Genomic DNA, 27,429 nt, shown 5'->3' with positions numbered 1-27,429 from the left:
TGTTATAGTAACCACTTTTGACATAAATGGTTACAATAGCATAATAAACATGGGCAGAGTCGAATAATGCGTTCTGCGCATGTCAATTGTGCTATAGTAACCAGTTTTATCGAAAAATAAAATGGTCGGAAATTGGCCATTTTTTGGAAAAATTCCCTGTACTATAGTACAGGAAAATTTTCAAAAATGGCCGATTTTCGACCCTTTTATTTTTTCACATAAATGGTTACTATAGCATAATAAACATGCACAGAGTCAAATAATGCGTTCTGCGCATGTCAATTGTGCATGGTTTTTTTTTCCAGAAAAATGACCGAAATATCCACTTTTTAAAATTCAATTATGCGATAATATTGCCATATATTGTGTTATAAACATATTATAGAGCCATAGTAACTAGTTATGGCAAAAAATAAAGGGGTCGAAATTTGGTCATTTTTCGAAAATTTCCCTGTACTATAGTACATGGATTTTTTCGAAAAATGAATAAAAATATCTACTTTTTAAAATTCAATAATTATGCGATAATATTGCCATATATGCGCATATATTGTGTTATAAACATATTATAGAGCCACAGTAACTAGTTATGTCAAAAAATAAAAGGGTCGAAATTTTGCTATTTTCTGAAAATGCCTAAAATATGCCTTTTAAAAATAATTTAATTTTAAATCTGGATAAAAAGTAATACCTTATAAACACTTTAATAAAAAAACAAAACAAACAACACTATATTACAGCACAAACAATATCTTAAAATATACCTATTAATATTAATACAATTGAAGGTAGATTAATTGGACGTCATGATTAGCTCATTTTAACATCCAAAGTAAAAAAAAGTTCATGAAATGGAAAATAGTTTTAAGTCGGAAGATGGGCAGGTCTATTAAACCAGTTCATCTTTTTAAAGAATATTATCCTCATTAAAGGAATATAAAACATTGTTGATAGCTAGGCCCTGTATTATGGCAGCCCAAATTGGCCAGCAGAGTAGAGCTTTATAGATGATGTATACTATACATACAAACATGCAACCGCCTTGCACCGCACACGATCTTCAAAATGTTGAATGTAAAATAAAAACATCCAACAGAACTTTACCTATGCAATTATTATCCAATCAGATAACAAGGTTACACTCATGTGACATATTTTGCGAACTTCAATTATAACTTATACCCTTTAGTAGTAGTAAAATCCAACATTAGATATATGAAAGAAATTTATGTATAATAATCTGATTTCTAGAGTGCACTTCGCCACCAAAGGAGCTTGTATGTATTAAATATTAGCAACATAAGTATTGTCTTAAGAAGGTGGGGCCGCAGCCATAATGCTTAAACTGTAGCAGTAAACATTCATAATTTATGTAGCACCATCATTAAGACATTCAAACCGCAAAACTATTTACTATTAAAAAAAACAAACAAATATACATTCTGATAGAATTCAATATAAAAAAATATTTAGAAGAAATATAAATAATATTGTTTTTACTTGGATACTCTAAAACATTCGCTACTTTAAAACAAAACTATACATCCCTTTTGAAAAGGTAACATTTGTTGATAAACGATAACATTTAGTGAAATATTCCAATAAAGGTCTAATCACACTAAAACAAAAAATGTTGTTTCTTGTTCAATTGCACAGTACTATATATCGTCATGTAAATTGTTTTGTTGAAACATTCTTGAACCGTGACCTTGCTGTATATTTTAAAAGGCTTGCTTTCAAGGGTTTGGTACTGACAACATTCCGTACAGCTGAAAAAAAGAATTTGAAACCAGTGATGAGTAATTAACCTTTTAGAAATCAATGGAAAATACACAACTTTAAGATCTCCTTAGCAAAACTCTGGACTTTACATACATATTCTGGTGTTGATGTCTGAGCATTAACTTTAAGGGAATTAGATAAACAAAATCACAAAAAACAAAAGATTACAGTTATTTGAAGACAACTTATATTTATAAAATGACACAATGAAAAAATAAACATGCTTAAATAGATAAAATATTCAAAATAAACTTACTTAAAAATAAGAAATACAAGAAATCTTCACAGTCATCCTAAGGCCAAGGAAAACAAACAATAACAATAAAAGCATGCAGAAGAAATATTATTAAAATAATGTGTGAAATAATTGTATGAAATTGTGATGTTTTAATTGGGACATCTCTTTTGGAAGGTCAAACAATATTGCTTTACAAACGGGTGGTCATACAGTATATCAAACAATAAAATAAAAAACAAATAAGTACTGGATGGATGTATGGATGACCAGTCAGTGGCATCAATGGTAACTGACCATACCAGGACCTCATGCATTTGTATATAGACAGGTCAGTGGCAGCAGTGCCAACTCACCATACCAGTACCTCATGCAATTGTATATAGACAGGTCAGTGGCAGCAGTGCTAACTCACCATACCAGTACCTCATGCAATTGTATATAGACAGGTCAGTGGCAGCAGTGCCAACTCACCATACCAGGACCTCATGCATTTGTATATAGACAGGTCAGTGGCAGCAGTGCCAACTCACCATACCAGTACCTCATGCAATTGTATATAGACAGGTCAGTGGCAGCAGTGCCAACTCACCATACCAGTACCTCATGCAATTGTATATAGACAGGTCAGTGGCAGCAGTGCTAACTCACCATACCAGTACATCATGCAATTGTATATAGACAAGTCAGTGGCAGCAGTTCTAACTCACCATATCAGTACCTCATGCAATTATCTGATGATGGGTCAGTGACAGTGGTGTACCTCATGCAATTATTTTTTTACAGCACATTTTACAAAAAATGTTGAATATTTCACTTACTCCAGTCAGATGTCCGCGAATATGTAGGAGATTTTAATCGGCTGGGTGATCTTGATCGAGTGGGGGAGCGTGTTCGTGTCGGAGATCTCATTTGTGTTGGAGATGAGATAGAGTTTGAGACTGGTGAGAATAACCCACTTCTTTCTGGTGACATGGAACGTCTTGTTGAACTATGATCCCCTGGCCTAGAGCCTGGGCTTGGTGATAAAGTACTACGACGTAGTTCTTGCACAATTCTTTCTCTGTTGACGAATACAATTGATATTACAATACAATATTGTATTTTATTATGTTTTATCACTGTTAAAGTTTAGATTTTTTAAGTTTGTTTGGTTTATAATGTTTTAATTTGTATGCAGTTAAAGTTGACTGCACCACTCTCTATTAAGTGTGTTGCCACCGATCCAAAAGTGTTTGTCAAAAAAGGTATTATTATTATAATTTTCAACATACGTTCATTGGTGTGCCTTGTATTTGTTTACGTTTTGGATTAAGTTTTGTAAGAAATAAAAATTAATGACTCACTCACTTTTCAAATCTTTCACTTGTCAACTGTCTCTTAAACCTCTCACTTTCAGATTCCATTTGAGTTGTTCGTGATCTCAGATTCTGGATCTCTCTGGATTGGCTTTGGCTAAGGAATAACAATACAGTAATGAAATGACTTAAAAGAAAGATATAAATTAGTGTCCTAATTAGGTAAATTAATTGGTTTAATAAGTACAATACTAGTATAGTAAATAAAGTAATAATTTAGTGTTATTGTTATGTGTGACGAGAGTCAGGTGTCTGTCACATGCAAATGAATCAAGTCACTGCTGATCAAGTGGACGAATCAGAATGGAGCGTGGTGATGCGTGGTATTTTGGAAAGGGGTGTTGAGTGTGTGAGGAAAAGGGAAGGACTCACTCACAAGACGTGACAAGTCGGAGGCGCTTGAAGTGAACGGTGTTCGAGACTACTGGAAGCGAGGCAGGACGATAAGAATGGGGAAGTTGTGATGTGTATGGATGGCCAGGCAAACCAACCACTCGGTATCATACGTATCTATAGTTGTTTACTTGGGCACGAATTTAACCCTAGCCATGCACATAAGCTTGGTATAAACAGCAGGCTAGTGATTTGAAAGTTTGAGTCCACCAAAAAGTCTTCTGAAATGTACTTGGTATAAAGTACAAATTACATCAGAGTAGAGCAAAACGTTTGAACAATTAACTCCCCGGCTCAAAGCTACTTCAAAGTAGTAAATTTATTTATTTTAATATAAATAGTTGTAGGGAAATATCTTTGATATGATTGACTCTTACATTTTACTATCAGATAATGCCAGTCGATCTTTTAGTATTTGCAGCTCTGATCTTTGTTCTTGGCTCTCCAGTTGGTGTTGAAACTCCTTCTCTCTGTTTGCTTGCAATAAGCCTTCTAGGTTTCTGGAAGATGACTTCTCCGTCATGATCTGGTTGCGCAGAAGATCAGCTTCCTTCTTTGCATCTTCTAAGGCACTTTCAATCTGCAAATTATTATTGAAGTATTTTATTTCTATAGTAAAATATTTCTGTCTACATATCTTTGTTGCTTAAACTATAGCTTTTTCTTGTTAATTTATTCTTTTGGGGCTCTTTCAATTGATTTCTATCTTCATTATTCACAATTTCACACCGGTGAGGTCAAAAGGTTAGATAAGAGCTAATTATCTCCTTAGTAAAAAGAGTGTGTGGGAACACCTACTTGTTCTTTTTGTATATTAGTGGCAGTTAATTGTCTTGAAAGAGATTCCTTGGTTGTGTCTAGTTTCATGCAGAGTTCTCTGACAGCTGATAGATCCTGTAGAACGGCTTGTTTCTCCTCTTGTAGTTGTCTCAGCTCATCTTCCATGTTTGTCAATGACTTAGTCAGGTTTGATACTTGGATTTCATAGGCTTGTTGCGTTTTCTGTTGCTGTAAGAAAAATGTGTATGGTAGGATCATTGTTACACAACTGCATATATATTTATTTTTTAAAATTGTATGTCTATAGGCACATGTGGCCAGGGATTACCAATAGTAAATTAATCACTGTCCTATCAGTAATCCCCCTGATACAGGGCTATTTTGTGAACCAGTTCGCCTTGGTAACCCTTTACTTGTCTCGAATGATGAACTGAGTTACACACGAGTTATAACTGTGTACACTGGACCTACAGTTTATAGTCCTTATCTGAGAATACTTGTTTAACCACCAGATCTAAGAGCGAGTCGGCCTCGAACCCATGCCGATATTGTTGGCTCTTTAGGTACAATACACATCGCCCATGCCTTAACCGCTCAGCCATATGTTAATATTTCTATTCTACAATCAACATTATTATAACATAATTTTACATACCTCTTGTAATTCTAATTCTAACATGTGTATCCTGTCAGCAACCCTCTGTAATTCCGTTTGTTTCGTTAGCAACTCTACTTTAGCATTGGTAGTTTCGTCAGCTTGCTGCGCTGCCTCGCTTTCCCAATGATGAGCTTCTGTGGATACTGCACGATAGTTGTTTAGAAGTTCTGCATTCTCACGCTCCTAAATAACAAATTGAATCATTTTCTTTTTTATACATTAATTTTCAGATATAAGATAATTTTGTTGGTAGCAAATGCTTTATCTGCATATTAACACTAGCCGTCTCCTGTCAAAGGCATGGGCACCCTCTAATTACTGAATTTATGATAACCTTGTTGTGAAATTAGTCTAAAAAACTTCCTAAAATATCCGAATGGCTAGAGAGATATTGAAAGGTGCGAACATAATTCCTATGTATATGTTATATGCAAATGACAATAAATGGAAGTCATCCACTGATGATTGAATTAATATGTCTCTTTCTTTTAAAGTCCTACCTTGGCTGCTAATAAGTCTTCCATCCTTGACACCTCTGATATGTAATCTTGTATTTGTGCTTTTACAGACTCCCTTTCATTGATAGCTTCCTCTAGTTCTACATTTATTGCCTAAAATTTAAAAAAACAGACATGGTAAGGTTCATTTGTGTATCCTCAGGTCTAATCCCATCTCTTACTTTATGTCTGATTTTACAGGCATATCCCTCGGTATAGTCCTAGTATTGGTCTGAATGTAGGCCTCTCTCTATCCAGTTCAGATGAGTTTTTACAAGAAATGCTTACCAATCATTTTTGTCCTGAACCAGGGTTTTCCCGTGTTTAGTCCCACCCCCAAAGTAAGCCCAATTTTGTGTTCTAATGGGGTGGGATTGTACCAGAGGATATATACGATTACTCGGAAATACACTTCAAACCAATAATGCAGTAATTTACTAATTTAATAAAGGTCCAGAGTAACATTAAGTTTCATTAGAAAGCACTTCTTTGATGATGACCTCTGGTACAGCACCAGTGCAAGAATGGAACACAGGACTTTAGATTGCAAGGTAGACAGACCATCAATCTCTGACAAACATACCTGGTTTTCTCTGGTCATTGTGGACAGATCATCTTGCAAACGTCGATTATCACCAACAGCTTCATCACGCCCATGGTTAATGTTTGACAACTCGTCTTTTGTTCCATCCAACTGCCGTCGTAAACTTCGAACTTCACGATCACGACTCGATAAATCATCATTTAATTTACTGTAAAATAAAAAAAAGGAGCCATCTTTTATTTCAGAATCTTTCAAAAGTAAAATTACAAATAATCGAATTAAAAATAAACAAGACTGGAGAGCATCTTTATATAAGAGGTTGCCTTTAATCGTAAATATGTAAAGTGATAATGTAGATGAAGTCGGTTTCTGATGAGGTCGCTAATATTGATGGTGATGATGCAGTTGGCATAAATGAAAATGCCGTCAACACTTACTCTAGCCTTGCCTCTAAATCTCCAATAGTCATTTTAAGCTCACTGAGAAACTTGTTTTTTTCATCTACCTCTCGTTCAAAACTGACCACCTTCTCCGTCTTTTCATCAACGGTCATCTGTAAACTGTCCTTGTCACGATCTACCTTGCCAATGGTCATTCTCAATGTGTTAATCTCATCTCTTAGCATTGCATTGTTTTTGTTCAAATCATCTGTAATTCAAAACAATGTGTTCATATAAAATACATAATCTATGCTAATGAGGTGTTTTGTTGCACAAAAGCTTAAGCTCTGTCCACACTATCAAACTTTATGTGACAAAAAAATGTGATGTGACCATATTTGGGTATATCACTACCATATTTGGGTACATCACACTAGTTTGATAGTGTAGACAGAGCTTTAGGGTTTATTTCCACAATTACTTGTATTATTGAGTGTTTCAAGTATTTTTACTTACTAACTCTTTCTTCTAGTCTATTTCTTACAGTAAGGGCTTCATTCAATTCTCCATGTTTCTGTACAAGTTTACGTTGATGATCTCCTACTGTTTGTTCTGCATGCTCTGCTACTAATCTGAAATGCACCCAATGTGAGTAGTTACCATTATACTAAAAGTACATACTTTAAACATTATGGTTATGGATCAGATGTGTTTTGAATTCAGTTGGTAAATTAATTACCACTCATGTATCCGTTCTTTGTCATCACCTCCAGTATGTAACCACCATAATCTTGCTGTGTTTTAATATCAAACTTAAACCAAGTGTGTTTTATATATGCATAATATGTTATCTTTAAGACAACATTCGGCTTCTATAAATCATTGCATTTTTGTATTACTTTTAATGAAATAAATATTACAATATAATTGATTTGAAGCTATAAAACCTCTTCAAACCAGCTAACTTTAAGTCAAATACTATTTCTTGATTAGTCATAGTCATAGTCATATATACTTTATTCACAGAAATGTGATTTGAAAACTGGCAAAATACAAAAATATAAAATACAATTTACAAAAACATTATGCATTCTACCAAGCTTAATTGAAATATGTTATAAAATCTCTAGATATATTCTACTCAGTTTAACTTAAGCCTAATAAAACCTCTATATGCCTCATTCTACCCAGCTTAACTTAAACCACTATAAAACCTGTTTATACCTCATTTGTGTTGCTGTCGCTCGTTGTTGAGATGCCTCGTCGTTTGTTTCTTCCATTCTCAGTGACTGAGCTTTAACTTGGTCTTCTAATGTGTTGATCATATTCCTCATTGAGTTTACACGAGTTTGTAAGGACGTCCTGTCCTGATCCGCCTGAAATAAGTTAAATTTAAGTTAAGAAAGTTAATTTATAAAATAAGAACGCACTAAAAGTGGACACTATGGAAACCTTTTAATTCAAACAAGAAAAGAAACTTTACTCTTTGCTTTAGCCCAACCTAATTTTCATTTAGTCTTTATTTCGTAATCATTGTACATACAAAAATATATCATATAAAAAAAAACTCTTTATATACACAATACTATAATAAACAAAATATATATACAAAAACAGATACAATAAGAAGCATGGCAAATATATTAAAACTCTTGGAGTTAATTAGATTGAAGTCAAAACAAAACATTGATGTAAACATTATTTTATTATTATTATTATTAACTAAAACAACAAATAATATAATTAATACAAATATATACAAACCTTTTGATAGGCTATTTCTAAATCTTCTATTTTCTGCTCATATCTGGCTTTCTCACTGACATTACCATCAATTGCAATCTAAAACAAGTAATTAATCAATAAATGTAAAATCATAGTAGAGAGGCCAAATACACAAAAGTCCTCTATAAAAAGTTTGGGAGGCATTTTTTGTTAATAGCAGGCAACCATGTTGAATGTATCCTTTGTGGGGTGACAAAAACGATAGGGGTGGATACCATCTTCAGTTTTGGGTTTTAAGGTCAGTTTATGTGGTCAAGAGGTCAAACAAGGTCAAAATATAGGATTTTTTTTTATTCACGGAAAATCATCTACATCATCAGATCTATCCAAAAAGGTATATCTGAAGATCAACTGATGCTTCATATTATAGTAATTATGAGATAAACATTTAATTTTACACATAAAAACATAAGAAATTAAATATAAAAATGTCATTTTCTCAAAATGTTGTTTTCACATATTTCTGTAAAGTACACACAGTTTTTTAATAGGCTTTTCCCAGTCTTTTGTAAATTTGTCCTTTTCATGTTGTCCACCAGTCATCGTTTTGATTTTTGTCGGAAAAAATAGGTCAAGTGTTATTAGTATGAAACGCCATATGTGCCAAAAGATTGGTCTTTTACTATAATATTAATATTACCTATAATAATGTAATACAGTAATATTTAGAAATTTGTTTTTAGAAAAATTATTAATATTACCTATAATAATGTAATAATATTTATTTGTTTTTAGAAAAATTTAGAAAACAGAGACCCCCCTATATTACCTAATGTCGAGATGTTTTTGTTTGGGTCAGAGACCCCCTATAATGTAATTATTTAAACATTTTTTTCATTATTTCAATGATACAAGTTTTTATTGAAGTTTGTTGTTTCAAGAAATCTCGAAAGAAAAACCTGGGTATCGAGTCTTTGTTTTCAAAAACTCTAACTATTGAACTTTATCGAGGTTGGAAGGAGTGGTAAATGGGGACTTCTTCTTGAGGCCTTCGCATCTATGCTATCATGGCTGACGGTGATAACAAATATAAACTCCTTAAGTAATTAAGAAGTCCTTTATACACATGGATAAAGACGGTTTTAATGTTATTTACAAACATTACGTTACGTACTGTGTCCAGGTATGAAATCCATTTCTCCCAAAAAGTAAACGCACTTGAAGAGGACAACGTCATGCGACAAATCAAATTCCAGCTATCCATTCTTATTTATATGAAGATCGTTTAAAGTTTCTTGGCCTAACAACCCTGTATGACAGACGAATTCATGGTGACTTGATTGAAAATTTTCAAAAGATTTCGAGGGTGTAGCCAAGGAAGACTTCCTTCAAATAAGATGCAATCTAAGCAGAAATACACGAGGACATCAGCTTAGACTTTTTAAACCTAAATTTCACAAAGGACTGATAGAAGATCCATTTTTTCACAATTAGTAATTATATATTTTAATAGTTTGCCAACCAAAGTCGTCATTTCTGAAACCACCAACACATTTAAAAACCGATTGGATTCGTTGTAGAAATGAGGTTAAAAGGGTAAACAAATTTACCTATCTAAACTATCAGAACCAATATTCTAAACACTGAGTGGATGATTGATCAATTCAAAATAGAATCATTGGTATAACAAGAAACGCTGTAATTCATTGATAGGTTCTGCATGACATGGTCAGACTGATCACGAATCACACATAATACACAATATTCTTTCGAACTGACAGATGATAAGGAAGATCTTATATTCAAAATAACAACTTAATGAAAGAAAAAAAAACAGTAGAACTTAGAACTTCATGAGCCACTGAGAAAGCATCGCTCTAAACCTTTGCGGATTTCTATAAGGCAACTGTTTCGATAAAGTACATAAAAACTGACTTAAAATCTGCTGATCAACCATTGGAGTATGATCATAGCCCAATTTTAATATCTTTAACCAAATATGACTTCACATATCTTGATGGATGGCGTTGAAATATCCACAGATGTTCCAGAAGAAAACTTACAATAAAAACATGATGGCCATGCACTATAGGATGCAGTAAACATGGCTGTAAACATTTGGTGACTATGCAAGTATTTATGCAAGTTACCTAGATATTTCGTCATTTTGTTGTATTTGATCATTACATTGGAAAGGGGTGGATAAAAGCAGTGACACGATTGAAAGGATAGTCCCAATGTACTAATCTGTACTTCCGTATGTGTTTTGGGCCACACTCATCGGTTTGGAGGTGAACAAATATCACACAGTTTTTAGACATTCTTTATGTCAATAACAAAGAGCTTGCAATTATACATGAAAGTTGATGTTAATAATGATATGCACTTTGTAACAGTAGCCTTCAAAAGTATGGACGATGTCTGGTATAGTGAACAATAAAGTGGTTGAAAACCTATTAAGAATAATCTAACCAGCTTCCATGCCATTACAGGTTGCAGCACGTCATTATTTGCTGGTTATGGGAAGAGGTCATACTGGAAATCATTTGTAACGCATCCACTCCTTGTAAATGGAATTGATTAAGATTAAGACTTTCCACGTACAGTGTACACTAAAGTTTAGTATTGCCAAATATATATGGTACTCTTGAGCAGATAACTGTATAATAACAGACTACTCTTTGGTGCTACCTCCATCTAGACTCAGTGACCATATACCATTAACCCTAGTGATATATATTTCCCTTAAATATTAAGTATTTCACTTCACTCAATAAATATTTAAGTACCTGTATTTCTACTTCGGGAAACACTTAAAATTAAAAAAACTCACCTATGGTGAATACAGATATCATAGAACCTAAACATACGAGCCAACTATCAGGCAGAGATCAGTATGTGGCCTAAATGAATCGGGTCGTTTGGAAGCCCCTAACCCAGTTGTCAGTTTGGAACTTGTTACATGTGTATGTAAACTAAAGAGCCAGATGAAGTTGTTACAGAAAGCATGCATATGTGGTTGTGATTCAATCGTTTGCCGTTACCCAGATGGCCAGTAGGCATTATATATCAGTGCTTGAAGAAATACCCACCTCAGAGCGTTACCTCCTTCCATCCCAGACAAATTTTGAATATTGGCATGTGCCCATGCCGCCCATTACTCCCAACCCACAAATCCTCTGTGACCGTTTTTAAATGAAATTTAAGACATTCCAGTGGGCCTCCAATTTCGGTTATTTTGATACTCTAGGACTCATCCTCTCCATTCCTTGAACACCTTCCAGGAGTGACTCAAAAAGTTTAAAATCTTCCCAGTACAATTCTGGTCTTTTTGACACCACACTATAACCATCAGCCAAAGGCTATCATGAAAATTATATTTATTTCAATTATTAATACCGATAATTAACAGGTCTGTGCTCTATTTTTTCTTATGACCTTGAAAATGACCTTTAAACTTGTAAGTTGAAAAATTGATGAACTTCACCATCTGCAGCAATATGTCAATAATGATCCAATAATGGTTACATTTCTTTTAATTAGCTTATATGTTGTTGAAAACAGCTTAAACCTCTATTTTACCATATTTGACCTTATAACCTTGAAAATGACCTTTGACCTGAAATTTGAGAGCGGCATCCACCCCTATCTTTTTTGTCATCCCATAAGGGATATATTCCACATGGTTGCCTGCTATTAACAGAAAATGCCCCCCATGATGAAAAAGCACACATTGGCCGCCCTACTATCATGTCCATATCACATTTTTTTGTCACATAAAGTTTTTATAGTGTAGACAGAGCAAAGATAGAAGCAATAGAGCATGACAAACATTTGGGCATGCTCAATAATTGGCAAAATTGTTGACTACTTTAAAATTTCATATTTTGCACAGTGAAATCATTCAATAAAGAATACTAGATTCTGCAATCACAGAAAAAAACAAAACAAGAAACAACATTCTGTACTGTGCAAGTTGACTGACCTTTAACCTTTCCCGCAGACTATCCCTCTCAGTCGTCATTCTTCTTGAATCAGATATTGCTGTATCTCTTTCAATTTCTACACGTTTTAAAATGGACTGTGCTGCAATAGACGACCTCGATGCTTTAGGTGACTTCACCAACTCTATTCTCAATCTTTGTAACTCATCATTTGCCTGAAAATAAATAAATTATTATTTGATACGATTTAAAAACGTGTATGTAGCATAAAATAGAGTCTTCAAATAGAAACTGTGCTTTCATTGTGACTTTGAGAGAGGAAAGGTGCAGAAAAATAACTGACGGAGAAAGAAGGGTGCAGGAAATACTCTGAGGGAAGAAGAAGGGTGCAGGAAATACTCTGAGGGAAGAAGAAGGGTGCAGGAAATACTCTGAGGGAAGAAGAAGGGTGCAGGAAATACTCTGAGGGAAGAAGAAGGGTGCAGGAAATACTCTGAGGGAAGAAGAAGGGTGCAGGAAATACTCTGAGGGAAGAAGAAGGGTGCAGGAAATACTCTGAGGGAAGAAGAAGGGTGCAGGAAATACTCTGAGGGAAGAAGAAGGGTGCGGAGAATACTCTGAGGGAAGAAGAAGGGTGCAGGAAATACTCTGAGGGAAGAAGAAGGGTGCAGGAAATACTCTGAGGGAAGAAGAAGGGTGCAGGAAATACTCTGAGGGAAGAAGAAGGGTGCAGGAAATACTCTGAGGGAAGAAGAAGGGTGCAGGAAATACTCTGAGGGAAGAAGAAGGGTGCAGGAAATACTCTGAGGGAAGAAGAAGGGTGCAGGAAATACTCTGAGGGAAGAAGAAGGGTGCAGGAAATACTCTGAGGGAAGAAGAAGGGTGCAGGAAATACTCTGAGGGAAGAAGAAGGGTGCAGGAAATACTCTGAGGGAAGAAGAAGGGTGCAGGAAATACTCTGAGGGAAGAAGAAGGGTGCAGGAAATACTCTGAGGGAAGAAGAAGGGTGCAGGGAATACTCTGAGGGAAGAAGAAGGGTGCAGGAAATACTCTGAGGGAAGAAGAAGGGTGCAGGGAATACTCTGAGGGAAGAAGAAGGGTGCAGGAAATACTCTGAGGGAAGAAGAAGGGTGCAGGAAATACTGTGAGGGAAGAAGAAGGGTGCAGGAAATACTCTGAGGGAAGAAGAAGGGTGCAGGAAATACTCTGAGGGAAGAAGAAGGGTGCAGGAAATACTCTGAGGGAAGAAGAAGGGTGCAGGAAATACTGTGAGGGAAGAAGAAGGGTGCAGGAACTACTCTGAGGGAAGAAGAAGGGTGCAGGGAATACTGTGAGGGAAGAAGAAGGGTGCAGGGAATACTCTGAGGGAAGAAGAAGGGTGCAGGAAATACTCTGAGGGAAGAAGAAGGGTGAAGGAAATACTGTGAGGGAAGAAGAAGGGTGCAGGAAATACTCTGAGGGAAGAAGAAGGGTGCAGGGAATACTGTGAGGGAAGAAGAAGGGTGCAGGGAATACTCTGAGGGAAGAAGAAGGGTGCAGGAAATACTCTGAGGGAAGAAGAAGGGTGAAGGAAATACTCTGAGGGAAGAAGAAGGGTGCAGAGAATACTCTGAGGGAAGAAGAAGGGTGCAGGGAATACTCTGAGGGAAGAAGAAGGGTGCAGGAAATACTCTGAGGGAAGAAGAAGGGTGAAGGAAATACTGTGAGGGAAGAAGAAGGGTGCAGGAAATACTCTGAGGGAAGAAGAAGGGTGCAGGGAATACTCTGAGGGAAGAAGAAGGGTGCAGGGAATACTCTGAGGGAAGAAGAAGGGTGCAGGAAATACTCTGAGGGAAGAAATACTCTGAGGGAAGAAGAAGGGTGCAGGAAATACTCTGAGGGAAGAAGAAGGGTGAAGGAAATACTCTGAGGGAAGAAGAAGGGTGAAGGAAATACTCTGAGGGAAGAAGAAGGGTGCAGGAAATACTCTGAGGGAAGAAGAAGGGTGAAGGAAATACTCTGAGGGAAGAAGAAGGGTGAAGGAAATACTCTGAGGGAAGAAGAAGGGTGCAGGAAATACTCTGAGGGAAGAAGAAGGGTGAAGGAAATACTCTGAGGGAAGAAGAAGGGTGAAGGAAATACTCTGAGGGAAGAAGAAGGGTGCAGGGAATACTCTGAGGGAAGAAGAAGGGTGCAGGAAGTACTCTGAGGGAAGAAGATGGGTGCAGGAAATACTCTTAGGGAAGAAGAAGGGTGCAGGAAATACTCTGAGGGAAGAAGAAGGGTGCAGGAAATACTCTGAGGGAAGAAGAAGGGTGAAGGAAATACTCTGAGGGAAGAAGAAGGGTGAAGGAAATACTCTGAGGGAAGAAGAAGGGTGCAGGAAATACTCTTAGGGAAGAAGAAGGGTGCAGGAAATACTCTGAGGGAAGAAGAAGGGTGCAGGAAATACTCTGAGGGAAGAAGAAGGGTGAAGGAAATACTCTGAGGGAAGAAGAAGGGTGCAGGAAATACTCTTAGGGAAGAAGAAGGGTGCAGGAAATACTGAGGGAAGAAGAAGGGTGCAGGAAATACTTTTAGGGAAGAAGAAGGGTGCAGGAAATACTCTGAGGGAAGAAGAAGGGTGCAGGAAATACTCTGAGGGAAGAAGAAGGGTGCAGGAAATACTCTGAGGGAAGAAGAAGGGTGCAGGAAATACTCTGAGGGAAGAAGAAGGGTGCAGGAAATACTCTGAGGGAAGAAGAAGGGTGCAGGAAATACTGAGGGAAGAAGAAGGGTGCAGGAAATACTCTGAGGGAAGAAGAAGGGTGCAGGAAATACTCTGAGGGAAGAAGAAGGGTGAAGGAAATATTGAGATAATTTTATTTATCATTATTATTGTTTATTAATAAATCATACCTGTTCATAGAGCAGTTTAGTTTTGTCTCTGTCAGCTGTTAACACTTTGACATTACTCTGAATCTATTTAAGTAAAAATGGAAAAATAACAAAGCATAAATTAACAGTGTTATTATTTATTATAACAGTGTTTGTAGTCTTTGTAGTCTTTGTAAAGATGATAATATTTACACCACAAGAACCCCTCCTTTGAGACACCCCTATTTAGTAAACACCTCTATTTAGGGGACACTTTTAGTGGGGCAATATATTATGTTTCAAACTAAAGAAACCAGAAATTAAGGGAACACCAATAATAGGGGCCTTACTGATGTGATGATGTTGATGTTGCATTAAAAAAAGGGGTACATAATGGGAAAAAAAGCCACTAAATTATTTACAGGTAGGTCGTATTACAAATATTTACTTACCTCGGCAAGATGTCTTTCAAATTTATCCAGAACTGTTTGCAGTTCGTCTCGTTCTCTTCTCAACCTAAATATCTCAGTTTCATCAAAATTATTCTGTAAAAAAATGTTCACAAATAAATACAAACACTTTAAAGATGTATTGTCTCCCAAAACATAAAAAATGAAGATTAATAAAATCAGACTTTTAATAGGCCATTTTGCAGTTTTAATAAAGTTATTCACTTCTATAGAAAAAAAAACAAAAAAAATAACCATTTCACATATAAAAAGTCAAAATAAATGGTTAAATTACATTTTTTCAGGTAAATAATTTTTTTTCCCATCCAGTTTTTGGTCTATTTTGCGACCTTAAAATGACATATTCAACGAAGAAACAAAAACTTTCAGGGAGACAATATATCTTTCAATATTTAACAAAAAAATGTTTTTTTTCTTTATAAATAATTTTCATACCTTTTCTCTAACTGGCGGTGTTCGTATTTTGCTTGGACTTCCACTCTTAGTTCTGATGGATTTCATAATCTCATACTCTTTTTTGTAAAAATCTCTCTCGTCTTCAAGTACTTTGATGGTTGTCTCTAGATGTGACGACTGTAACACAAACAAAAAAATATTCTTATTATATAAATTTAATTATAAATCATTATTATCAAGTAGAGTTACGAATTGTATGGTAAATTTATGCTAATCAATTCCACCATTCTCACCAACTAGTAAAATTTAAAAATTACCTTTAGGGCAGCAGATTTTGACGGGCTACTTGACCTACTACGCAGCGGGCTGTTACTAGGGCTTGATAACACAGACTTGTTCTTCATAAGTTTATTCAAGATGTCCACTTCACCTTTCAAGTAATCTCTTTCTTCTTCAATCGTTTTAATATAACTATCCATCTTCGTCGGCGATTTATCGCGCCGTCCTTTGCTGCCTTTTGTTCTAAGACGCTCCAATTCCAGGACGAGCTCTCGTTCTAAGGAAGAACACAACGATGGTGAATACATGTTGATACACAAAAATTCTAATCACAAATTAAGCAGTTATTACTATAGTAAAGTCAGATATTGCTCTGGTTTTCTTGCTATTTTTAGGCAGACTTTGAACAATCAACGATTGTAAAATAACAAAAGGTATCTGTGTGAAAAAAAGCAGTAGGTACTTCTAGCCTGATTTCAAGTAATTTAAATAAACTGAGATCAATAAACATTTTACATGCGCCGGTGAAGAAGACAAAAGATGACAATGTATGCTCCGGTGAAGGAGACAAAAGACAACAATGCATTGTAAATTTAATGTAATATACGTGCCTGTATTTTAATTCATGTGCGTGATAATTGCTAAAGAAAATTATTTTTCAAAACTTAATTTAACTAAACAAATAATACAGATCAATAATGAAGAATGGTTAAAGGGACAGTGCGAGAAAAAAGTGTATTTAAAGTAACTACTGTACTATTTGTACTGAGCAAAACTACGGCGATATTGTTGCTTTTTACACACAAAGGAAATAGGACAAACCAACAAAACAATTATATTTGAAACAAACCACTATTCAAACATTACAATGTGTATTAATTAGTTGTTATGCCTTCTTTATGCTCTTTATCTTTGTTTATTTTGGTTGAATGTTTTTTAATGCGTTTACTTTTGGTTGGATGGTACATATTTTAGTAAATATTTATTTTGTTACGGTTTTACATTCAAGGTAGATTGGTTTGTGGCGCTGCTATTATTATTTAATATACATTTTTACAAGTGCAACAATATAAAGACATGGGACATACGATTGTAACGACATGCTCTTTAATAATCCAATAAACAATAACGTGCTTCGCTGAGGTTTGTTATTGTTGTAGGAATCATAACGACTAAACTAATATAATGGACCAACGATCATATTGTGATGTACTTGTAATTAACTTGGCCATTCATTTTCCATTGACAATGGGTTTTGTTTACCACAACACTCATGCAAAGTCAATTAATGCAGATAGATAAAACATAGAACTATGTCATGTAAAGGAAATTCCACTAATCACTTTAGGTTAGGAAATGTTCTGTATAATATGAATGAAAAACAATGAACAATACTTAATTTTTCTTAAGATAATTCAATAATAACATATACAACATATACAACATATAACAACTGATTAAAGTAAGTTCCGCTCAAGATGTTCTCAATGCACTGAGTTCACAGTACAAAGTCAGAGTATGATTAAAGTAAGTTCCCCTCAAGGTGTTCTCAATGCACTGAGTTCACAGTACAAAGTCAGAGTAGGCCAAAACATCTTATGACACAACAAAAATTAAACTTTGACCTCACCATTTGATGTGAGTTTGTTGACTCGATCGCTAAGCTTCCTCTTGTCTTCTTGTACTTTGTGCATCATCTCTCTGAGGTCGTTCAACTCTGCATCTTTGATTTGCTGCTCCCTCGTCAACTGCTCGACATCAGCCAAAATATTTTTCCGCTCCTAAAAAATTATTTATTAAATTGGATTCTATAATAGTCAACTCTCAAACACTGTCAGGCCTGGACTAATACGCATGGTTTTCCACAACTGTTGTATTTAAAATATGTTTTAATGGTCCAACTACTAAAGTACTACTTTAGAAGCTGAATAAAAGTCCTTTCTTACAGCCAAGTTTAAACTTCAAGAGTATACTGTACATCATACCTGTCTCATCTGGTTCATTTCCAACTCCACTGATTCTAACTCATGTATCGTGTGCCTCAGTTCAACCTTAGCCTCGGAGACATCTTGATCGGCTGCCGCAATTGCCACATCTTTGTCAGTTTGCAGTCGTTTGGTTAGACGATCAATGTCTTGCAGTTCTGCAACCAGTTCCTGGTTCTTAAGACCCAGTTCATCAACTGTGGTGACAGCATCTTCTCTGTTGAGAAGAGCCTCTTTCAAACGCTTCTCCAGATCACGGTTCGCCTCTTGCAGGTAGTCAATCTGGAATATAACAAAAATAAAAAAATGTTTATACAGTCTAAAAAAAAAATGTTTATACCTGTGGTGGGCAGATACAGTAAGAATAGGGCCTACCAGACAAATATTTGTTTGCAGAATTTAATTTAAACAGTTTTTTCTCTGGAAGTTCATAAATGAATGATTAATTTCAAAGGTAATTTACGATTTATTATAAAACAAAGTACCATTGCTAGTAGTACATTCAACAATAACTCTAAAAAAAGATATTTTACCTGAATGTTCAGATGAGACACCAATCGGTCATTTCCTTTGTTTTTTGCTTCCATGGAAACGACATCATACGGCCTCCCGCCCTCAAGCTGCCGCCCAAGCCGACCTATCTCCTGATCACGAGTATCAACCTATAAAATAGTAAATAAAATAGAAAAAGAATATACAGTAATTATTATTAAGAATATAATATATACAGTATATCAGATTTCAAAGATGTTGCACAGTATTACTATTAGAACAAAGAAAAATAAATTTAGAAAAGAACAACTGTACTAAACATATAGTCACTCTAAAGCATAAACCATAAATTATATATTAGATATGAGACTGTAAGTAATGTGTTAATTCATAAATAACTAACAGCCTTGTATTAATAAATGGAATTTGCTTACTACGTTCGTTTTTACACACAGTACCTTTGCAAATGTTTTTTTTGTAATATTATTTATATTTCATATTTTTGGTTTTGAGGAGCCTATTCCTTACTGTATAAGTTATGCTTTCATTTCTCCTCCCCATTAGTATTTAAAGAGAAATAATATGAAATTGAAGTAGGTCTCCAGCATCTACTGTACATTTATACTGTATGTTTCATTTTCAAAGAATACAATACATTATAATCATTATTGCACAGTAAACTATTCACATTCACAATAAAGTATGAATTAATATTACTGTATATTATTATTATCACTGATCAGGGTTCTCACCAGCATGTCATGAGTAGTGGTCGGCGACCCGACAACCCCCCCCCCCCCCCACAAAAAAAGGCGACTACTCCGCCAGCCCACGTATTTCATAATGAGGTCGGGAAAAAAAGAAATTCGTAAAAAACCCTACGATTTTCTTTTTGTGCGGTAACAAGGTGTGCAAAATTAATAATAGCTACGATCTACATGTGTAAATACAGTGGTGGTCGGCTCCATGAAAGTGGTGGTAGGAAATTCCGAGTGGTGGACGGGGCCGACCATCGACGCCCACCGGGGCGAGAACCCTGAATTATTAAGTATTAAATAGTGATATTGATTTGCCTATTGGTAATAGAAAAGTTTCCATTAGAAGTTTGTACAACCAGTTTGTACAACGAGAAATATGATGCCATTAATCAAACAATTGAACGACCATAGATTGAAACAAAATCCATAAATAAATGCATAACAATAATGTTATGTTTTATATTGTGATGTACTACAGTACAAATTCAAGTGTGCATTGAATTACATAGCTACTACTATTTTAGTTTATTTTATACAAAAACAAATGTTTTAATATATTTTAAAATAAAATAAGGTTAATTATAATATAAAGACTGGAGCCTATTATAAGCAATGCAAAGTACAGATACTGTTATAGTAGTAACAGTATATTGAAAAGTGTCTAAATTTCAATTAATATTAATAATACCATCAAATAAGGTGATAGCAACAATGTACAGTAGTGAGCAGCTGCAGTAATGGTAATTTTTAGTCATAATTAAACAAAACAATTCTATGAAACGATATTATTTTAAAATAAAAAAGAAGTTTTTTGTTTTTAATATAAAAAGCCTAAGGCAATACAAAAGTACAGTTGAACTGCGTAGAATAATGAAAAAATTTCACATTATTAAAAAATATTGTTTAATTACTATTAATTACAATATTATTATGCCATAAATGGAGAAGTATATACCAATTAATAAATATACTACAAATGCCATAGAGGTAATAAAGTTGGTAAATTGATTAATTAATGTCCATAAAGCATTTTATGATTTGTTGGCCTTCGCAGTGTACTTTTTGTATGCATGTTTTTTGTATTGAGTTAAGTGAAATACCTAATATTAAGAAGAGAAATATCTTACTTTAGTGTGATTGGTGAATATGGTTACTGGTATATACTGTACAGTAACAGTAGATATAACTTGTATTTTTTTTGAAGTGTGAAAAATTGAATAAAGAAAGAAAGAAAGAAAATACATTCCAATTGTATGACCGGTCTACAGGTCTATCAACTTGAATTTGCCTGTCATCTATTTGAATTGGGTTTTTTCCCTGTTTTATTGTCAGTTTTTTCAAACTTTTTTAATACAATCACGTTGTGATCCTTTAAATGCTGTCCTATTAAACATCTACTATGTTCAACAATGTGTTGGTGGAGGTGTCGGCATGTATATCCAACATAACTTGCATCACACAAGTCACATTTAAATTTATATACAACACATTGTTGACTTATAATAGTTGGTTTCTTTTCGACTTTCTTAATGTTATCTTTAACTTTTTTACTTATGAATACAGGGACAATGTTTTTGTTTATCTTGTGACCTAGTTAATACATTGTTGTAAATTATGATCCATGTAAAAATGTATCACAATTCAGTTTCTAATTTATAGGACTATCCATAGTTTTACTGATGATTCTTGTAAATATACCATTTATTAATGAATGACCTGTACTGCCTGAATTATTATTGCACTATATTTTTTACAAAAAACATGATATTGAATAATAATGTCATATGATATTTATTTTCATCAGCTGTCTTTAGAAAGTTATCAAATCAATTATGACTGACTCGTCATCTACTTTCTCACACTTCAGTGATCCTGTTCATAAATCATTTAAATCCTCTTATTATTCAAGTTAGAAACCAGCCCAGCAGACCCAGGGTAACTAGACACCATTCAAAGTACAATTAGGATACAAAACAATGCTTTCAATTATATTCACACTTAGCATACACAACAATAGGGAACATGAGCAATAGTATCTGGTAATAATGAGTACCATTGTGTTTAAGTCATTCTAGAAAAATGTGGCCAATTCACATTTACCACTTGACCTATTTTAAGGGTGTTAGTAAAGGTTTAAGGTACAGTATAAACTATTATACTGTTATACAGTAGAACACTCTCTTGGTACACCTCTATTCGAAGAGACACACCTATTTAAGTGAGACACCTATTCAGGGGACACACCTATTTAAGTGAGACACCTATTCAGGGGACACACCTATTCAGGGGACACACCTATTCAGGGGACACACCTATTCAGGGGACACACCTATTCAGGGGACACACCTATTCAGGGGACACACCTATTCAGGGGACACACCTATTCAGGGGACACACCTATTCAGGGGACACACCTATTCAGGGGACACACCTATTCAGGGGATACACCTATTCAGGGGATACACCTATTCAGGGGATACACCTATTAATGGGGAAATGTATTTTTTAACACTGAAGCCAGAGACGGGTCTGGTTTTTTAAATAGGAGGCCAAGGCCTAAAAATGGTGATATGAAGTTGGTATTACTTTACTTCTTCTTAATTGTATCAAACAAAAACAATTTCAATACAAAAGGTAGCCAAGATATAGCCGAAGCTCAACTTAACCTAAAAAATTTCCTATATTTTGCATTATAATTTTAGAAAATTTAGGTGGGAGCTGGGAAGGGCTAGCTGGGCCTAATGAGGAAACCCCTTTCTGTGATTCAAAGCCACTGATTAAATACAGAATGAGAATACTTGATCAGTATATTATAAAATGACTAAGAAGAGTGAATGCTATTCAAATAGAATTAAGGAGTTTACTCAAGTACAAACTCTACTGTTAAGGGTTCATAATAAAACAATAATTGACCTTTGGAATAGTCAGTGTTGTCATTAAATCCACTACTGTACAGTGTTGTAAAATGTGCTATCATTCATAACTATACTGTAGCATATGAAATGATTTGATTAATTTATTTACTACAGGCAGACAGCTATTTGAGTTTGATTATAAAAAAATGGTATCCAGTTTAATAGATTTTTATTTGCCCTAGCAGTAAAGTAATTTTATTTTTTTTTGTGGATCAATTTGGGGGGAGGGGTGTACAGTAAGAGATTGTTGTGAAGTATCTTCTATCCAAGAGATTGTAACATACAGTAGAGTCAGGTATTTGCTATTAAATGAGGTCTCCCTAATTAACCTTTATATTTGTGTTTTTTAATATTCACACACAGCCCTATATATAGACAACATAAATCCTATGAATAATATTAATAACTTACCCCAGTTTTAGATCTGGAACGTCTACCTTTACTATATATTCCTCGGTTCATTTTAATATAGTTTATCCAGAGTGTACATTACACAATAAATGTTGATATAAATAAATGCACTAAAAAGATCAGGTACATAGGAAGATCCAAGGTAAGCCAGTAAGCTAGTTATCCCCAGCGGCCTAGCATTCACAAAGTAAGCTATCCACAAAGGTATTCAAATACCACAATATTTAGTTAGACTAAACAATTTCAAAAGCTAACTGGAGGTAGCAAGTTCATTAACATTTCAAAAAACTCAGCCTATCATAAACTGATTGTGGGACTTCATTCAAATAGATAGATAATTGATTACTTTATCAATGGAGTGTTTGTATGCAAATTATTAACCAATCACAAACAAGTAACACTTCTCTGTCAACCAATAGCTTTAAAGGAATTCTAAAGTATCAAAGGTCATTGCCTATAAAAGGTAATCCGATCCACATGTAGCGTACTTGGCAACCATCGCTAGGATAATCCATTATCAGTATAGGGGTGTCTAAATGTAATCATATCTTCAAAATGATAATTATTTACATTTGTATGTTAATATGAAATACATAAATTATTTTTACGGTATTAATCCAGACCACATTGCTAATCTAGGTAGATTTTTTTCTCTTCTGAATCTACTAGGGTAATTAAGGACCTGTAAAAATACCTATAATTAAAATGTAGTATTTAAGCTTTTTACCTTTTGTGAGGTGGTTTCCCAAATGAAATGATACTAAGTATGAATAAATGTAATAAATATATTACTCAACTGAAGTGTTTTATTATTTATTGTGCATTTATGAATTTGCAAGATATAATGTGATAATACTATTATTATGCGGTCAGGAAAACTAGAATTTTTATTTATCAATTTAATTATTTTTTAATGTTTTTATAAACATTTTATATTATGTTAGAATATGGAGGCAATATCTATATATTTCCTCCACGGTCATTTTTTATAAAGTTATATTATCAAATAAAAAAAATATATAGTTAATTATTTTGCATTGATCTGTACATTTCGTGTTTGCTATTCAAAAAATGATAAATAATAAAAAGAAACCACAAAAACACACCTGTTTTCGCAAACTACGAATTGCCTTTTCATATGATTCATTCAATTCCCGTAATTGTTCCACCTCCCTTTGCAGATCCTCAATTTTAGCATCTGCAACTTGTAAAAGATCAGCAACATACGGATCAAGTACAGCAGGAACAGAGGGGGTACGTGTATCGTGTGAAGGCAGTACTGTAGAATCAATGTCCATTCGCTGTCGTCTAAATGGGATGTTTTTTTTTCTTCCACCTGTAGTCAAAGAAAAAGTTTTCATGAAAACAAATGAATCAATTATAAAAATAAAAAATGTTTAATTGCAATTTAACAAAAAAAAACAGATGTAAAAAATAACATTTGTTGACTAATTATACTGGTAAAAACATGAAAAGACCTTGAATAGGCCATATGATTTCAAAGTTTTAATAAAGTTAATCACTTGCATAAAACTTTAAAAAACAATGTTTTCATTTATAAAAAGACAAAATAAATGGTTAAATTCAACCACTTTCACTTTCGAAGTGAATAAATAATGTTTTCAGGACAATATATCTTTAATATAATTATGAATATTATATTTGAATATTAATTATTAGTAATTATAGTTTTTAACAAATATTTACCTGGTGTTTGAACAACCGCTTTGAAGTTTTTCTCCTGCAACTGTGCGATTCTGTCAGACTTCTGCTTTGACTCTTTCTCAACGGTGCGCACTTTATGAACGTATTGAGTATTGAGGAAGCGCAGATCTGCGTTTTCATGCTCAAGTTTGCGAATTGATGACTTTAGGCTCTTGCTGGTGGAGTCTAGATCCTCCCGGACTTTGATTAGCTGGAGATGCAGGTCGTTGTTTTCTTTGACTAGCTTCGCATTGTCACTCCGGTAAGGCTCGATCTGTTCTTCCCATGTGCCTTTCTCGTGGATTACTTGGCTAGCCTGCAAGAATATGATTATTTTTAATAAAAAAAAAACTTTAACCCTTTTTTAAAACATTAAGTATACAAAGTTGAACTCTAAAAACAACTTTGAAATTCACTATACTCTAATTTATATATTTTATAGCTTTAGGCTCTGTCTACACTATCAAAATAGTTTGACAAAAACAGTGTGATGTGCCCAAATATGGTAGTGATATGACATCATCATGTCCATATCAATTTTTTTGTGTAGACAGAGTTTTAGAAAAAATTGAAAACAAAATACTACTGTAGTAATTATTCACGTCTTTTGGACGTGAATAAATGTTCCTTGAATTGAATTGAATTCTAAAGTATGGAAAATAGTATACTGCCCTCTACAAGGGAATAATGTGACATCATGGGTATAGTATCTAATTAACATAATCACATTTATTCCAGTTGACAGAACAGGTGGACCATAACATCATCAATTATGGATTACACATGTCCAGCATGTAATAATACCCAGATAACATGCAACTTTATACATTTTAACCAAGAATCTATGACAAATTTCTTTCAAGCATATTTTCAACAGTTTCAAATAGGCCTCTTATTATACCAAGTTTATGTTCAGCAAAAATGAAGAGGTATGAGTATGGGATAGCCTTTATTATAGTTAATATGGTGATATTTTTTTTTCTGTTTAAAATCACCTAATTTTATACCCTGTGAACCTAGGTCATATCAATATTATAAAGCTTTGTCTACACTATTGAACTAGTTTGACAAAAAAGTGTGATGTGCCCAAATATGGTAGTGATATGCTCAAATAAGGTAGTGATATGACATCATGTCCATGAGCACATCACATTTTTTGTGACATAATCTTTAATAGTGTAGACAGAGCTAAAATTATTTATAAGTTATATGAATGTTCAAAAACAATAAATTGAATTGTAATATTACAGCTATAGTTACCTGTAGTTTAGATTTCTTTAGACTCTCAGTTGTGTGTATCAGGTCATTAAAAAGCTTTTCAACCAACGGAAGTGTTTCTATTCCCAAAGCTTGTCTATAGCCGAGTTGGTCCAGCCGCTTTCGCAAGTTTGTAAACTTGCGTTCCGTCGCAGTGCTCATAATTATTGGTTAAGCTGTAAACAAATATTAATTTTTTATTCACATTTGGATTTACATGTATTTCAGGTGTAGAAACTTTCTACTAGGCCTATTCAAACTTCAAGCTGATAAAAGTGATAGTGATACTGTAGCATGAGCAGGGTAATCAATAAGCAGGACTATGCACGATCAGGCCCATAAATAAAATACAAAACCAAATAAAAAAGTAAACACCTAGGTATGTAAATAAGCAACCTAAATAAGTGAGGCCTTAAAATGTAGTCTTGATCGTCTAATTATGAATGAGGCCTGATCATCTCTGTCTGCATGCTTAGGCTAGTATAGTAAGCATTATGGATAATCAATTTAATTAAATTTAATTAGAATTGTTTACTAGGCGGCCTATTACTTTATTTATTAGGCCTAGGTACCTAGCAGTAGTGTAGATAGTAGCCTGTAGGTAATTAATTAAATGAATGATTAGAATGTTTGCATTTGATTTGAATACATATTATTTATTTATAGGCCTAGTCCTAACTAAAAGGTAAGGCCAAGGAAGGGCCTCTCTAGCTATATGCCTATTATTATTTCTAGGCCTCTATCTAGGCCTAGAGGTTAGATCAAGGATAGGCATAATATAAGAATTATGAAACCTCATAAGCTTTGGTTTGGTTGACAACTTATGGCCATTTGTGCTAGGCCTAGTATTAGTACTTCGCTGTGACAACAGTCACTCTATCCGCAACACAAACGGTACTCGTGTAGCCTTCACATAGGAAATAAGTCTTTATTAGGTCTAGGCCTAGCCTTCCATTTTCATAACACGTTTCATTTCCGGCCTTGGTTTACTCAAACACGGCACGACAACTAGGCCTAGAATTACCAAATTCTAGATTAAAATACTGTGGAAATTATCTAAAGGTTTGTTATACTTATTGATCTTAAAAATACCTTACTTTTACACATAAATTGTTGATGATATTAAAATTAAAAACATCGTCGATCGTCAAAAAACATGACAATTTTCGAGTTATCGCGCCACCCACAGGAAGTGCGCCGCCAATAATTTTGTCGAAAAGGGGGGCGCGTAGCAGCTGGAAGTCTCTCTTTCACTACTGTACAGTTTGGAGATACAGTATAATGAAATGTAACAAAAAATATTTATAATTTCAAAAGTAATCATATTATAAAAAGATAGAACAAGCAAACCATTGTTCCAAAATTCTCCCTTTACAGAGCATATGACAATTTTATACTTTCTTTTCCGCTACTCCCCTGTTATACTATGTTTGTTTTTTTGCTATGTAGAAAGATTGAAAATAAATAAATAAATAAACCCAAACTTAACTAAATAATAAAAATAAATAATTCTGCAGGTAGGCCTATCACTGGTTGGGTTTCAATGCATAAAGTAAACAATTAAAGGACATGCGAAAGTTTAACTAATCTTATATTTCTTATATTCAATTTCATTTATTGACTTTCATTGA

General features: G+C 34.2%; 1 protein-coding gene across 2 annotated transcripts; it reads right to left on the bottom strand.

Annotated features, from left to right (window-relative positions):
* Positions 1-744: 744 nt before the first annotated feature.
* LOC140050304 (centrosomal protein of 135 kDa-like) lies at positions 745-27,429 on the bottom strand. 2 transcript variants are annotated; one of them, XM_072095428.1, is made up of 25 exons: positions 26,896-27,429; positions 25,802-25,974; positions 24,545-24,857; positions 23,944-24,173; positions 18,795-18,923; positions 18,262-18,543; positions 17,907-18,057; positions 16,315-16,553; positions 16,037-16,174; positions 15,584-15,676; positions 15,174-15,236; positions 12,338-12,511; positions 8,392-8,469; positions 7,852-8,003; positions 7,144-7,259; positions 6,685-6,895; positions 6,287-6,455; positions 5,707-5,817; positions 5,204-5,389; positions 4,567-4,776; positions 4,146-4,348; positions 3,368-3,472; positions 2,839-3,080; positions 2,039-2,075; positions 745-1,769 (listed from the first exon to the last, which is right to left on the bottom strand). In XM_072095428.1, the coding sequence occupies exons 2-24, from the start codon at positions 25,958-25,960 to the stop codon at positions 2,071-2,073; spliced, it is 3,759 nt and encodes a 1,252-aa protein (XP_071951529.1). In that variant the 5' UTR covers positions 25,961-25,974; positions 26,896-27,429; the 3' UTR covers positions 745-1,769; positions 2,039-2,070. The 2 variants fall into 2 exon arrangements, with proteins under 2 accessions (XP_071951529.1, XP_071951528.1); XM_072095427.1 differs by lacking the exon at positions 2,039-2,075.

The sequence above is a fragment of the Antedon mediterranea genome, chromosome 5, assembly GCF_964355755.1.
Source record: "Antedon mediterranea chromosome 5, ecAntMedi1.1, whole genome shotgun sequence".
In the NCBI taxonomy this organism is placed as follows: domain Eukaryota; kingdom Metazoa; phylum Echinodermata; class Crinoidea; order Comatulida; family Antedonidae; genus Antedon; species Antedon mediterranea.
The sequence above is the reverse complement of the archived record's forward strand: the minus strand, read 5'-3'. Positions and strand labels throughout refer to the sequence as shown.